Here is a 15,342-nt window from a genome sequence, read left to right as displayed (position 1 = left end):
AGGTGCTGCAGCACACTAGTATGAGAAAAAATAAAGAGCTTTTTGAACATTAAAGCATGGAGACATGTCCCAGTAGAGACACTGAATACAAATATCAATCTGAAAATAAGTATAATATGTCCTCTTTAAGTAAAATAGCTATTTAAATACAGCTGGTTGTTGTGTTTAGATCAAGCGGCAAACTCTGGGGCAGAGCCGGGAGGCCAATAAGGAAGTGCCACAAACTGCAGTTCATCTATTGGCCAATAGGCGATGACTGCAGAAAGGAGCAATTTCCATAGACCCCCATGTTAAAATGCCCAACTTTACAGCAGAAATAAACATGTTTCTACCCCTGGATGCAATACATATTATTGTTTACGTTTTTGCATAAATTAGGGCGTGGTCACTTTGATGGACAGGGTGCCTCACTGTCAGCTAACAGCAACTTGTCCACTCTGCTAGGCTACAACGTTAGCTAGTTGTAGTTACTGTACTTGACCCTTTAGCCGTGTTCGTGGTGATTGTGCCTTTTAGGGAATGTTGTTACAAATACCAGACAATTAAAATGTCGTGCTGTGCGCTTGAACAGAACTTCCAAGAAGTCTAAAATTATAATATTATACACGTTAACCCAGTTAGCGGGTGTTTGTGTGCTTGTTATATAGCTTATTAGCCAGCTAAGGACGTAACCCTTTATACATGTATATGTATATGTGTATATATATATATATATACACATATACATATACAGTTTAGTTTATGATTCAGCCCTGGGTAAGACTTTTATAGTCTATGGCTATGACGCCCATAATGCTAAACGGGAGCAAATGTTAAAAGGGGACCCAATTGTCCCAGTGGTGGCTGACTTGGTTCGCCTACAGGCCGCTGTAGTATTAGCTAAATAAATAAAATAAAAGGCTTATTAAGCTGAACATCGCCACAATTGTTCTGCTATGTATCGGTACTTATTTTAATTTTATTAACGTGTGAATGACAAGCATTAAGAATAACAAAAAATAGCTAATTCTCGTGCAGATTTTCTCGTTTGATTATGAATGTAACGTTTATATAGTGGAACTACACTGTTTTATCAAAACCAAAGTGTTACGCAGTAACTTGGTATACATGTATTTCATGTTAGCTTAGCTTCTTAGCTTGAGCTAGCTCTGGAGCTTCCAGCTCGGTGGCAGCAGGTCCCGCCTCGGCTCCGCCTCTTTGCCCTTATTTGGATCAGGCTGGAGCAGGTGGGAGTTAGACTCTGACGTCACTGTCGAGACGTTAGTGGCCGACTCCGCCTACTAAGGGCTTCTCGGCAACTCTGCAGAATCCTATGGGTGACGTCACGGACACTACGTCCATTTATATATACAGTTTATGGTTTAGCTGCATTAAAAGAATGGCTGGTGCTTGATTTGATGAGAGTTCACCCAAATAACACCTTTTTCTTCTTCTCTTGTACAGTTTTGGATCTTATTATCCATGCTTTGAGATATAACCATACCCTTTGATAATATAGATTGATAATCCACTTTACTGTGGACACTTTTGGTTAGAACTCGTTTTCTTTGCTCCCTAGACTCTCCAGGTCAAGGTCTACATTGTTTCTGGAACACAGTAGAGGCACAAAACACACTTTTGAACCTGAAAATGAGCATAACAAATTATTTCAGGTAAAAAAAACAAGCAATACAAACATTAAGCGAAATAAGGTTGAGACAAACACACAACAGATACGTTTCCTCCATGCTGTTTAATATAGGGGCTTTTGGTCTTCCTTTATACAGTGTGGTGGGAGTGTGAATGCTGATGTCTTTAACTGTACACACTACTATTGCCATTAAAATAGTTAATTTACATTACATTATCTGTAAATATTAAGGATGTCAGCTAAATTCCTATACAAGGCATTAAACTCCTTCCATGTTAGTATGTTAAATGACTTGGTATAACCTCTGTTTACATTAACTATCATTACATAGGCTATGGAACACATACTCAGACAATCAGACAAGGAATAAAGCCTAACATGACAATACACATTCAAATATTGACCAATATAAAGAAGCCAAACACACCCACCTTCCCCCAAAATGTTCAGCATCATTATGTGTTTTAGGATATACGTAGTATATAATCACTCAGTCTCCCCCTTCCACTCAAACTGTACACTGGCACCACCAACGCTACAGCAGGAAGTTCAGGTGCATTATGGGACAAAAATAGTGTGTCAAACTCAGGTGTATGGCCTCCTTGGCATTGCAATCATCTTTGAATGGGTTCTGATAAAGTGCGGTATGAGATTGATGGGAGGAAAGTCAGAATATAATTTTAATAAATAAATAAATGACATCCTGTAATCAACCCTTTTCTGGAACTGAAGCATTTATAACAATGGTTGGAATCCTACACAAGGCCTGCGGGCCATAGTGTTATTTGAATAGGAAAATGTAGGGGCCAACATGGCTCCAAGAATGTAATCAAGTTCAGGACAAGAGCCTGCAGACACAAATATGTTATACAGGCCTGTAAGAAACACAGTATACATTAAACATAAAAAAAGCTATTGAATACAGAAGCAACCCAAAAAGGTATGTTTTAAAATCTTATATGCACAAGAGAAAAACATATATTATTTTTTTCATTGCTTTCTTGCATGCAGAAATGATCCCTTTGGTGCAAAATGTATAATGTTATTCGCAAAACATTATGAATGTTGTGTACAAGACAATACCATGTGCACAATGTGTTGAATGATAATTGAGTATTTTGTGTAAGGAATACATTGGATTAATAACTTGTGTGAACCAGAGGGGTGTTCTATGAAGTTATTCTGAAGAAATCTGACAAATCTACGGAAGGTCATTAGTGCCAATAATGTATTAAAGATTTGTTCATGTGTTTATATGTAGAGTTTTATGAAAAGCCAATTGAGCAAATAAATGTGTTTCATGATATTGACATTGAAACAACAGTTTGGTCGTGTTGACATGCTATATGTTTACACGTTAACACTAAAAATGATGGAAAGCCAGCAAAATAAATTTCCAGCAAAAGTTGCCTTTTTTCATGAATTTCCAAAAATGTTTTTGTGACATTCAAAATGTTGTTAACACAGCTTGGTCATGTTATCATGCTCTATTTTTAAATACAAACGCTACAATAGTTATGAAAGGCCATTTGAGAAAAAACACCTTAGATTTTGTGTTGATAACAGTCAAATGTGTCAACATGTTGAGTGTGATCCATACAAATGGATGACTTAATACATTGGGCAGATTTTCGACCCCTTATGATAGCACACCCCTCAGGTATATGTCTTGTTTGCACAACATATTAACTTACACAAAATCAAAATAGCACAAGATAAAAAAAACAGGGCTTTCGGGGATAATACAATAATAACCAACTCTTCAGACACATATATTACAATATAAGCAGCTAAAGTATAGACTGTTGTGCATAGAGGTAAATAAAGGGGATTGAGATGATTGCTGCTCCCAACGACAAGCCTGAACTCCTAAACCTGGATTTCAATACATTTCTTCTTTACATCATCCTGCGTCCAATCAAAATGCGTCCAATCAAATTACATAAAACGCTGATGTAGTTCATTTACATGACTTCTATCATCATAGATTTGTTTCACAAAACATCCAGGTATATGTCTTGGAGTACATTCTCACGGGAGTATATGGCTTTTTGTAAAACATGAAATAGTTTTAGCCTCCTAATCCATTTGAGCCCAGCAGATCATAAAGTCAGGAGATGGGAACACAACTCATGACAATGACAGTGATCTTGAGGTTCTGGATGAGCAAATATGGAAAAGTGGAAGTGGAGAAGAGGCAGTCCTTTGTTTCTAAGGCATTACTTCAATCGTTTCATGGATCTCAATGCATTGCTAATGGCCGCTGCAAAAAACAAACACAGACAGGGCTCGTCATGATTGTCACTGATGTCTGACTATTACATCATTTGATCACGTAGCATAAACACTGCTCATTCTCTACCAGTGTGTGGTTTTACATCAGCATTTAGACTTAAATGTCCATTATTTGTACAGCTTGTAGATACATATTGTGGTCAAGAGCTGAAATCAAAAAGCATGAATGAAAGGCAACTGCTTTACAGTATTCACTGAAATAATGGCATGTATTGTATTTATATTTTTGATAAAGATCTACCTGAATTTTCTGCATTATTTTAGCTACACACCTCTTTTATTTTTGCTCTAAACATGATCAGCACTATCTGAAAAATGGCAGGCCAACAAAACAATCAGTGGACACAACACTTTGGATACACAATCTCAAATTCAAGTAATTGCTTAAAATTCATAAAGTGAACAATAGTGCAAAATATGTCAACCAAAAAAACTAAAAAAGATTAATTCCGCTTATTTCCTCACCGAATAATTAAACAGTTCAGTTAGTGTCAGGCGATTCTTGCTGGTTGAATTAGGGCGAGTCTGACATTTAGACACGTTTTGATTATACAGTTACAGGCTGCTTATTTGCCCTTAGTACACATGAACCAAAGGATATGCACAAGATCAGCAAACATAAGAATTTCGGTACCACTTTACAATAAGACTACCCTTATAAAGGGTTTACGAATAGTTTGTAATTAATTAATTAATTAGGTTGTGAACACTTTATAAATCATTAATAAGCTTTTAAAAGACATGAGATAAACAGAGCAACTGTGCAGAGCAACCGGTTGCTTGCCAAATAGTGAGCCCACATCTATCTGTACTGCTAAGCCTTATATTGGCTACCTAGCTTACTTCATCTTCTTCTTCATTCTTAGTATCTGTTGCTCACTGAGTTGATTCTCGCTAAGTAGTCAATATAAGGCTTAGTCATCTTGCCAAATAGTGAAAACTATGTTAGAACTGGTTTATAAATGGTTCTTAATGATTATTAAAGTGTTTACAACCTAATTCATAACCTAATTATAAACCCTTTATGAATCCTTTATAAGGGTAGTCTTATTGTAAAGTGGTACCGACATTTCTAATAAAATTCCTCACATTCAAACCAATTAAACACCCTGATCCTAAAAGTGATAACAACCTACATATCTTTTGATTTTACATTTTGAGTTCACTAACATTTACTCTGTGTCCAGAAATGCTTTGCAGTATAATCTATTAAACAATGTTGATTTTATTCGCAGTGACTGACTAACTCTTGTACAGCGGACCTGAAATACATACTACCAGAGTGACAGTCAAACTACACCACGAGAGCATCAGGTTAGCAGGAATATACAGCACAGAGCACAGACTAAGCACAACTCACTTTATTCAGATCTAAAACAAAGTGTCAAACTGAGTCAGTGAGTATCTACAAACAAGTGTCCGACCAAAGCAACCCAAATGGAGTTTATCTTATTTCTCAGTTCAGCTGAGTTTGCTTTGAATGCACGCTTCAGTGTATGACTGAGGACAGGTGAAATCCACTTTAAAACGTAACGTTCATGTTGTTCCTAGTTACTCTCTCTTGTAGCCTGAATCCAAGAACAAAGCCATGAAGATAAATACAAGGAAAACAATGCAAAACAATTTAAAACTTCTGTTAGAGAATCTGGAAGGTGGATAGGACAGAGTAAGCTAGCTGTTCCCCCCTACTTCTGATCTTGTTGCTAAGTTAAGCTAACCGCCTGAGGGATTCATATTTAGAGTAGGGATATGAGAGTGTCATTGATCTTCTCATCTAACTTGTGGCAAAAAAGAAAATAACATACTTCCAAAAGTATCCAACTATTCTTTTAATGGTTGAGGTTAACAGTTTAGGAGTTGAAACTGTGTAGCTACGCAGTCAATCGTCCAGAGAGATGCTGTTCATGGAGAAGATAAACAGTAAAAACAATTATTTATTTAGTTGTGTTCCTACCTAGTTTTTGCTTCAAATCTTTCTTTGGCCAAAATCATAACCCCCAACTCATTTCTGAGGTAGTTATTTTCCTCATTTCCTGTTCAAGACAAGTCCGTATTCAAGAAGTCCTCTGTCTTAATTTTGTCCACAGAAACAGTTAAAGCAGCAGTAATCTGTAATAACAACATAATCGATCTGCCCTCTAACTGAGTTGAAGGTTCTTAACAGCATTGTTCTACGTTGTCTTTCTTGATAGTGATAGCTCAATGTTTTTGATGTCAAAGTAAAAAAAAAAGGTAACACTTTATATTAAGGTACACAAATTAACCATCAACTAGTTGTTAATTAACATGCATATTAGCAGTAGGCTATATTGGCTCTTTATTAGTCATTATAAAACACTTATTAATGCCTTATTCTACATGACCATATTCTACAAGTAATAGGCCATTAGTTGAGAGTTTTTCCTCAATAACCCTCTAATTAGTGCTTATTTGTTGCAAGTAAGGAAGTTGTTGTACATGAGTTTTGGTCTTAATATGCTCTGCTCAATATGGGCCTAATAAGGCAGTAGTACCACAAGAATAGTAATTATCCCATAATAACACTTAACAAATATGATCTATTCTTATGTAACGAGACATTAAACTATAAGTGTTGATTGTGTCAAATAACTCAAAATTAAGTAGGCCTATATATATATATCTAAGAATATGTTTTGGGGTATTGACAGTTCAGCTACCAATAGCAAGGTGATATTGACCTGTATGTTTCATATTTGCACATTTATATTTTTGTGAAATTTGTACTGAAGGTTATACAGGACACCGGGTACAGGAAGTAGGAGAAAGTGAAGTGAATATCATGGCAGTAGACTGCTACTAATTTTCCATATGCAACCTGAAGAGTAAGAGCGTCAAGTCCGTCATAAAGCAATGACTGTAAGTGTAAGCCTTACACTTACACTGTAAGGATAAGTAACATGTATTGTGTTTATGTGTCATTTATTGTGTCAGGAGATGTTTAAACACAATGAGAAAATGCGTTAACATTCGCGCTAGCATTTGCGTTACCATTCGTGCTAGCGTTAGCATACACGGTAGCGTTAGCATGCATGCTAGCGTTAGCCATACTAGCCTCTATAGGCCTACATGCTTATTGCACAGCTAGCATTAGCTATATTTACCTTGTTTAGATTTAGCGGTCCTATGTGTTAATCTGTGTATGTTACACTTGCATGTATGAGGTCATTAAGTGCCTTGTAACTTCTTTTTTATAGTTTCACTCCGTTTGAATGTCAGTGGACTGCTAATAAGTCAATAAAGGAGCATGGCTGCTCTCAAAAGAGTTTGGCTGGCTGTTTAATCTATGTTCACACTGAGACAGTACAACACATAGAGAGAACAGTACACCTATTGTGTAATAACATACAAGCAGGTCACACAGTATGATCATAAATACATACAATCTGTTAAAATCTGTTTTCATTTAAAAGTACAGGCTGCATGTGTTCTCAGCCTTGGAGAAACTTGACATGTTTTGGTGTGTCTGAACCTCTCTTTAGTGGTTCATTAATAAAACAGATATTTCAACGTGTGCCTACTTTGTTCATGTGCTGTTGAGGTTAATTTCAGTATGAAGAGGAGGCAACTTTATAATAGGGAACCTGTTCAGGTCAATTAGAGTCAAACTACTTGCATAGGCCTATAGGTTATGAACAAGACTTCACTTTAAAATAGGGAACATGTTCTTAGATATAAATACCTAATTTTGAGTTATTTAGACACAATTAACACTTATAGTTTCATGTCTTGTTACATAAGAATAGATCATATTTGTTAAGTGTTATTATGGGAGAATTACTATTCTTGTGGTACTACTGCCTTATTAGGCCCATATTGAGCAGAGCATATTAAGACCAAAACTCATGTACAACAACTTCCTTTGCAATAAATAAGCACTAATTAGAGGGTTATTGAGGAAAAACTCTCAACTAATGGCTTATTTCTTGTAGAATATGGTCATGTAGAATAAGGCATTAATAAGTGTTTTATAATGACTAATAAAGAGCCAATATACTGCTAATGTGCATGTTAATTAACAACTAGTTGATGGTTAATTTGTGTACCTTAATATAAAGTGTTACCAAAAAAACAAAACTGTCTGCAGTCATACAGTAGGACATGTGTGACGACTGAATTAGAGTGGATCCTCCCTTCACTGGTCAGTGAGCGAAGTTTTGTACATGGACACATTTGTATACATACATAAGATCATTAGAACATTTTAATTTCGAGACAGCCTGGTAGATTGACAGATCGATGAACCTTTTAGCATTTCCCTGCATTTAAAAAGAAAACAATCAGCGTTAAACATTCAAGCATAGGTCATTCATTCTAATCAGCTCATTCAGTTTTGCAGGAGTCAGTAGTGTTAGCAGACATCTTGGTAGCAACAGCAAGGACCAGTGGGTGGGAGACGATAAGGATTAGGACCAAACAGAACAGACCTAACCAGTTAGAGATGTAGGTCATAAATGCAGAATTCCTGTCCCGGATGTTCCCCTTAGCTGTTAACCTTGAAGAATGCAGGACAGGAAGTTGTTTCTACCACTTTCCTTACAGGTATCTTCCAACAAGTGAAGGACCCATTCCCACACAGGAGAGGTTGTAGTTAAGGACCACGGAGGACGGACCAGACTCTCCTCTTATATCTGTGATCCACCCATGTCTCCCCCGCCTGCAGGGTAGTGCCTCAACCCACCTCCCCTGCGCAGTGAGTGCAGCGCCACAGTGCAACAGCCTCGCAGCAGCGACCCTATATGATAAATGGGCTGTCCACCACGGGCGGGGCCACGACAGAACCACGCCACGGTTGGCACCACAGGGATAGCCACCGCCAGAAGATCAACCAGGAAGTGACGACTCCAGTAGGTTTTTACCATTGTCCCAGAGTCCGATGACTCGTCCTCCTTGGGTGTGGCTCCCCCTGTTGCGCCTTGTTCTTTAGCTTCATCTTCATCATTGTCCTCATCATGCAACTCCACCACAGTGACACCGGCGATCTCCTCTGAAGTGGATCTCCTCGGCTGTGAGGTGTGAGGCTGTTCTACGTCTGGTGGTAATCCTGAGCAACTGGGACTCAGTTCGGCTTTCTCTACCTGGGGTGATCCTGCTGCTAGACCAACTTCTTGCTGCCTGTCTTCCATGCTGAGGTTTTCTAGTGTTGACCCAACCTGTCTGACTTCTTCACAGCTTCCTCCAAACTCACCCTGCATCCCTGCTGATGTTTCTGTTAAATCCTCTTCTGTTCCGTGAACTTCCAACTCATTCCCTCCCATTGAGCCCACTTGCGTCTGCTGCTCTTCTTCTGCCAATCTGACCACCGTTGTTTCCTCCCGTTGTTCCGTTGTCACAGCTTCCTTCTCTCTGTTCTCCTTGTCTTGCTTTTCCTCTTCCTCCACATCTTCTCCACAAAGAGGACTTTCCATGGAGCACGCTACAGTAGCAGACCTTGGTAAGGAAGGGACCGGTGGGGTTTTGGTGACCAGAATCGGCTCTGTGGCCGTACTCATCATTGTTGCGGTGGTTATTGAAGTTGTGGTGGTTATGGAGTCCAGATCCTCATCGCCCTCATCAGACATCCAGGTGGAGGTGGGGCTGCAGGCCTGGGAGCGGAATGTACGTTGCTCTGCTATGGTATCCAGATCAGAGGGGTAACCTGCCGTTGCCGGGATGGGGCAGCTTTCGGTCTGAATGCCGGTCTCCCGCAAGGAGTGCAGGTAGAGGTGGTGGTGGGACAGGCAGGGATGGCTCCTACAGCCCGCTCCACCCAGACCACAACGAAGGGATGCCAGCCGCTCGCCCGTGCACAGCTTCTCATAGGTGGAGGAGTGTGGCATGGCGTGGGGAACAGAGTGGGACATATTGCGAGGGAAGGAGCGAGGCAAGGTATGGGAGAAGGTGTGAGGCAATGAGTTTGGCAGAGAATGGGGAAGGGGGTTGTGTAGAGTATGGGGCAGGGAGTTGGGCACAGAATGGGGCAGAGATTGGGAGAAGGTCTGTGCGTAGGAGTTGAGTAAAGATGCTGTTTCTTCAGAGAGGAATGCGGCCTCCAGCAGAAGGTCGGCCCGGCTGGTGACGTTGCTTTCCCCACAACACACAAAACCACTGTCCTGGGTGCCATCACCTGACAAACAAGGATAGTCCGGGCCATTTCCATTCCTGTCCCCAAGGGCTTGATCACTCAGCTTAGTGTAGGTGGAGCTCCTTGTCAAAGAACGGGCTGGAGAACAGTCGCAGGAACAAGACCCCCTTCCTCCTACTGCCGGTTTGGGTATTCCAGGACTTTCCCCTGATACAGATGCTGGTGCAGAACCTCCAACACGGGTCCGACTGCCTGGTATGGCTTCCCCCTCCTTGGCTAATCGAGCCTGGGCTAGCTCCATGTTGAGCAAAAGGCTCTCAAGCTTGTGGTTCTGAGTGTTGATGTCCTGAAAGTACTTCTGGACCCCTATGTCGCCGCTCAGCCCCCCAGCATCACTGAGCCTGTCGCGAACAGTGTCCACGGCCTGTTTGAGCTGCTGGATCTCCTGACGCGCATCCTTCAAAGCCAGTTGAGTCTCAACGCGGTGACATTCCTCCTCAACCCAGTCCTCCTGCATCTTGTAAAGCTGGCCCCTCAGGTCGTCTATCTCTACGTCCCTAAGAAGGTGAAAGTGGAGAAAAGAAAGGGGGTTAGGGTTAGGGTTAGAACTTGGTATATAATATTAAAAAAAGTCAGACTATAAAAACGCGGATACAAGCGGCCGAGATGGGTTTTCTCCGCAGGGTGGCTGGTGTCTCCCTTAGGGATAAGGTGAGAAGTTCAGTCATCCGGGAGGGACTCGGAGTTGAACCGCTCCTCCTTCGCATCGAAAGGAGCCAGTTTACCTCATTCACACCAACGGTGTTTCAGGGCCGGTTCGGAGCTGGAGCTTGAAAAGCACCGGGTTTTCCTGTTCACACCGCAGCGGAGCAGCCTCTTAGCTCCGGAATCCGGTTCGTTTCAAGCACCAAAAAATTGTCCGGCCAGAGCAAAAGCATCGCATACGTCACGCTTACGTCGAGGCAGGGGCAGGGGCGGGATCAACTCCTGAACAACAACAAAAAGCCGGCGCTGTATCCAGTTTGTACACAACGATGGAGAAACTTAACAAGCAGCAGTGGTCCACTGAAGAGACCAGCTACCTACTGGGAATCTGGTCTTCCGAAGAGGTACAGAGGAAGCTGGAGCACAATCAGCCATTGTTGTTGTTGTCGGTGTCAGCTGTGAGGGGTTTCCGCGCGGTTTGGCTTTATGAAGCAGGCACGTAAACGGTTACGTCATGACGCAAATGATGACGCAATGACGCAGCACCAGTCGGACTCTGGGCAGTGTGAAAAGAGCCGGAGCTAAACCGAAGAACCGGTTCTGAACCTGAAAAGCTCTAGCACGGAGCTTGAACCGGAGTTGCGTTGGTGTGAATGAGGTAGTTGAGGTGGTTCGGGCACCTAGTAAGGATGCCACCTGGGCGCCTCCCTAGGGAGGTGTTCCAGGCACGTCCAGCTGGGAAGAGACCAAGGGGTAGACCTAGGACCAGGTGGAGGGATTATATCTCTTCGCTGGCCTGGGAGCGCCTTGGGATCCCCCAGTCAGAGCTGGTTGATGTGGCCGTGGAAAGGAAAGTTTGGGGCTCTCTGTTGGAACTGCTACCTCCGGGAGCCGACCACGGATAAGCGGGAGAAGATGGATGGATGGATGGATGGATGGAGGACTATAAAAACTGACTCTCAGGGTTCTTTTTTAATAATCAGTTTCTCAGTATCTCACCTGTCTTGTAGAGTGTTGATGGTTTCCTTTAGCCTGGCCCGCAGGTGTCTGATACACACCTCTTTCTGCTGCAGCGGTGTGAGGTACTGCTCTGGTGGAGGGGGCCGGATGCCATGGTTGTCCGTACATGACGTGTATTTCTGGTGACGACTAGGACACAAGCATATGGAAGGTATTTTTCTAGGTTGACTTCAGTGACATGTTTATTCACAAGATGTAACCATCAAGACACTGCATGATGGTCTTGTAGGAAGGATTGGGTATTGCATAATATGTATATATCAACTATTTTAAAGTAGCTACCAAAAAAATAATTTATTTTATTTTATTAACAAATTATATTTAATTGTTTATTTGAGAATTTCTGGATTATTGATAAATGAAACAAAACATTCCAAACATGAATTGGACGTGGGCCGTGGCCTACTTTTAAACTTGCATACATTTTTTTTATGGCTGTCACCTGGGGGGCAGCAGCCTTACATACTTAATATTTTAATAATATATAATCCTAATTGCATTGTTATTTTCTATTCTTTCTTTTTCTCTTTCTCACTCTAAATATCACCTCATATGGCTAATAAGTATTCAAATTCAAAGGTTTTATTGTCATATGCACATAAGCTACAGTGTTGAAATGGCAATGAAATGATTCTGACCTGAGCTCCTCCAACAATGCAACATATATAATAAAATACAAAATAAAAATAAATAAAGATATTAGCCCAACAGTGGCTTGTTCCTTGTTTACATCTGAATCAAACAAACGGCCACATTAGCATTCATATAAAACACCAGTATAATGACCTCACTCACATTGCATTATGCAAACCTTCATTTGGACAATCAGTTTTTTCTGTTTAAGGAGCAAGACTTTGTTATCGACTACTAACTGAATTGTAAATTCTAAATATCTGAAAGAGAACCTGTTAATTTGTATCTGATAACACCTGTATTTCGTGTTTGTATTTGTAGATGTATTTTGTGTAATGTATATGGTACATGGACATGGAATTTTTGTCTTTTTTAATTAAAGAAGCAGATACTTTATAAAAAGCCTTTATTCAAAGCCTACAAACACTAAACAAAGTGCATATCTGTGTGTGATCTGTGATATCCATGTGAATAAAATAGTCTAAACCAAACTTTGTTCACCAGCTACAGTGTGTGCCAAACCAGGAAAGGATATATCTAGAAATGTCTTATTTCTTGCTATTTAGATGTTAAGGGGAAAATGTAAAGCTCTAAAGCCTGATTATCAGGCTAACAAAACCAACCATGCCGACCATGCGCATTGTCTTACCCTTTGGTGGGGCTGCACTCACTGCCTTTACAAGAGCCTGAGTTGCTGCTGCTGCTGAGGGGGGTGTTGCCATAGGGATCTCTATTGCTAGGCGCTGCCGGTGTCCGCCTGTTCAAAAGTAAAAGAAAACATGTTAAGCTGTTCCAAGTTCACCATGAAACCACACCCTAAACAACTAGGTGACAGTGACTCCTGTGAGCAAAACCACAAACTATAGTATAGTCCAATTGCATGCCAATACAACACAGAAATGCACAAATATGCAGACATAATACAAAGGCCAAAATCACTGCTAACAGACAACAGTTTAGAAACCAGGACACTCAGTCATTTTGGCACTAAAGAAAAATGACACTCAATGATATAACAGAGAAGAAGAACCATTCATCAAAATAAATGAAGTGATTTTACTTAATGTAAAAAAGGTATGAGAAGACAAAATAAAAAAATAAAAGAAGGAGGGAGTAACATGGCACACGAGACATGATGCTGTGTAAACAATTGTCAAATGGTTTCCATGTTGTAACATCATGAGCTGTGCAGCTTCTCAACATTCCCATGCTTCAGAAAGTGAACACTGACAGTGAAGAAAGAAGGGGACTCAGAACAGACCGAGAGCGGGGGGTCGAGGGAGAGTTTGTTGCACGGCTGTGGCGATCAGGAGACTTGTTAGTCGGTGAGTTGGACGATGCAAGGCTTTTTGTCTGGCGCATTGAGACCATATAGTCAGTCTCCATAGGAACGTAGTCTAGCTCTATGAACCTGCAGTAGTCAAACCTGGCCAGGCAGAGACAACAGGGTGTTAAATCACAGCAGGACAGCAGAGGACCAAACCACACTGACACAATGTGCATGCTTCCAATGTGTGCACACTATGGAGGTGAGGCAAAGCTGTCTGTCATATAGCATTCGGCTAATGCAGATGCTAAATGTCAATAAGCACTCAAACATTGACGGGCCCCAAGAGAGGGGCCACTCTAAAAGCATTGCAAAGGGAAAGACAGATAGTAGTGCTTTATTCACAGGGGCCACTCTCTTTGACTTTCCATATAAAATATGTATTTGATGCAATGATGACTTTAATGTAATAGAACACAGGCTAACACTCTGAATCCTCCATGAGCAGCAACAACAGCATTAGCACTTATTCAAGATCATTATACGTATTCCTTGACTCATTTATAGGATACTTTACTACTAAACTTACTGTCACGGTCAAATAGCAAAATATACAACAACATTACTTTTTTTCTGATAAATTCAACATACTTGTAGTTTTTTTTCATATTCTGAAATAATATACTACGTTGATTTTGTTCTGATAATTTTGATAAACTCTACTGGTGTATTCTGTTTAAAAAAATATATACTTGATATACGTACTATGCTACATTGTTTTTTCTGATATTTTTCTTAAACTATACTATGAATTCTTGTTATTTCTGGTAATTTTTTGGATACTGTAGCGTGACATTTTTCAACATACCATGCCATTTTGTTTTTTCAACATGTTCGACATAGTATACTGTGTTTTCTTCTGATATTGTCAACATACTACACAACTTTTTACGAAATGTTTTATGTTGATTTTCCTATGTTTTTGACATACTATATTATATGATATTTTTTAGATATTATGCTATGTTTTTTTAAAATGATATTCGAGTATATACTATGTCCTTTTTTATAAAAAATGTTGACATACTATACTCTGATATTTTGTCGTATTTTGTTATATTTTCGGCATACTATATTATGTCATTTTCCGACTATGTTGTATTTAATAAATAAATAAAAATCGATAATACTATAATATCACTTGTTTTTTAATATTTCCAACATACTATACCTTGTAGTAATTTCTGATATTTTTGACGTACTATACTATGTCGTTTGTTCTAAAGAAAATTCCGATAATACTATTATATGACTTTTTGTCTGACATTTTTCCGAAATACCATACAATGTTGTTTTATTTTATAATTTCCACATGATATACTATGTCCTTTTTCTTATATTTTTCACATACTATACTTTATGTTTTTAAATACCATTTTTCTTATATTATCGATTAAGGTTTTTTTTCTTCTATTTTCGACATACTATACTATTACTTATTTTTGACAATTAATACTATGACTATGAATAAAATACTTTTACATACTATACTATATCCTTTTTATCTGATATTTTGGACATGCAAAACGACGACATTCTTTTCAATAAACTACTCTTCGTTATTTTCCCTAATTTTTCGACCGACTATACACTAAGTTGTTCTTTCTGATATTTTCAACATACTATTATTTTTATTTATATTAATATTGT

General features: G+C 39.6%; 1 protein-coding gene across 8 annotated transcripts in view; it reads right to left on the bottom strand.

Annotated features, from left to right (window-relative positions):
- Window positions 1-7,977: 7,977 nt before the first annotated feature.
- snphb (syntaphilin b) overlaps window positions 7,978-15,342 on the bottom strand; it is a 63,599-nt gene continuing 56,234 nt past the window's right edge. For 5 of the 8 annotated variants that reach the window (XM_034218498.1, XM_034218499.1, XM_034218502.1 and 2 more), the window contains 4 exons: window positions 13,627-13,791; window positions 13,015-13,122; window positions 11,712-11,861; window positions 7,978-10,564 (listed from right to left, as the gene is read on the bottom strand). In XM_034218498.1, the coding sequence (XP_034074389.1) occupies window positions 8,569-10,564; window positions 11,712-11,861; window positions 13,015-13,122; window positions 13,627-13,791 (2,419 nt within the window). In that variant the 3' untranslated portion in view covers window positions 7,978-8,568. The remainder of the gene's footprint in view (window positions 10,565-11,711; window positions 11,862-13,014; window positions 13,123-13,626; window positions 13,792-15,342) is intronic. The other 3 variants (XM_034218500.1, XM_034218497.1, XM_034218503.1) reach the window with 2 other exon arrangements.

This window comes from Gymnodraco acuticeps, unplaced genomic scaffold, assembly GCF_902827175.1.
Source record: "Gymnodraco acuticeps unplaced genomic scaffold, fGymAcu1.1, whole genome shotgun sequence".
NCBI classification, from domain to species: Eukaryota; Metazoa; Chordata; class Actinopteri; order Perciformes; family Bathydraconidae; genus Gymnodraco; species Gymnodraco acuticeps.
Note: the sequence above shows the minus strand (reverse complement) of the source record. Positions and strands in the feature narration are given on the sequence as shown.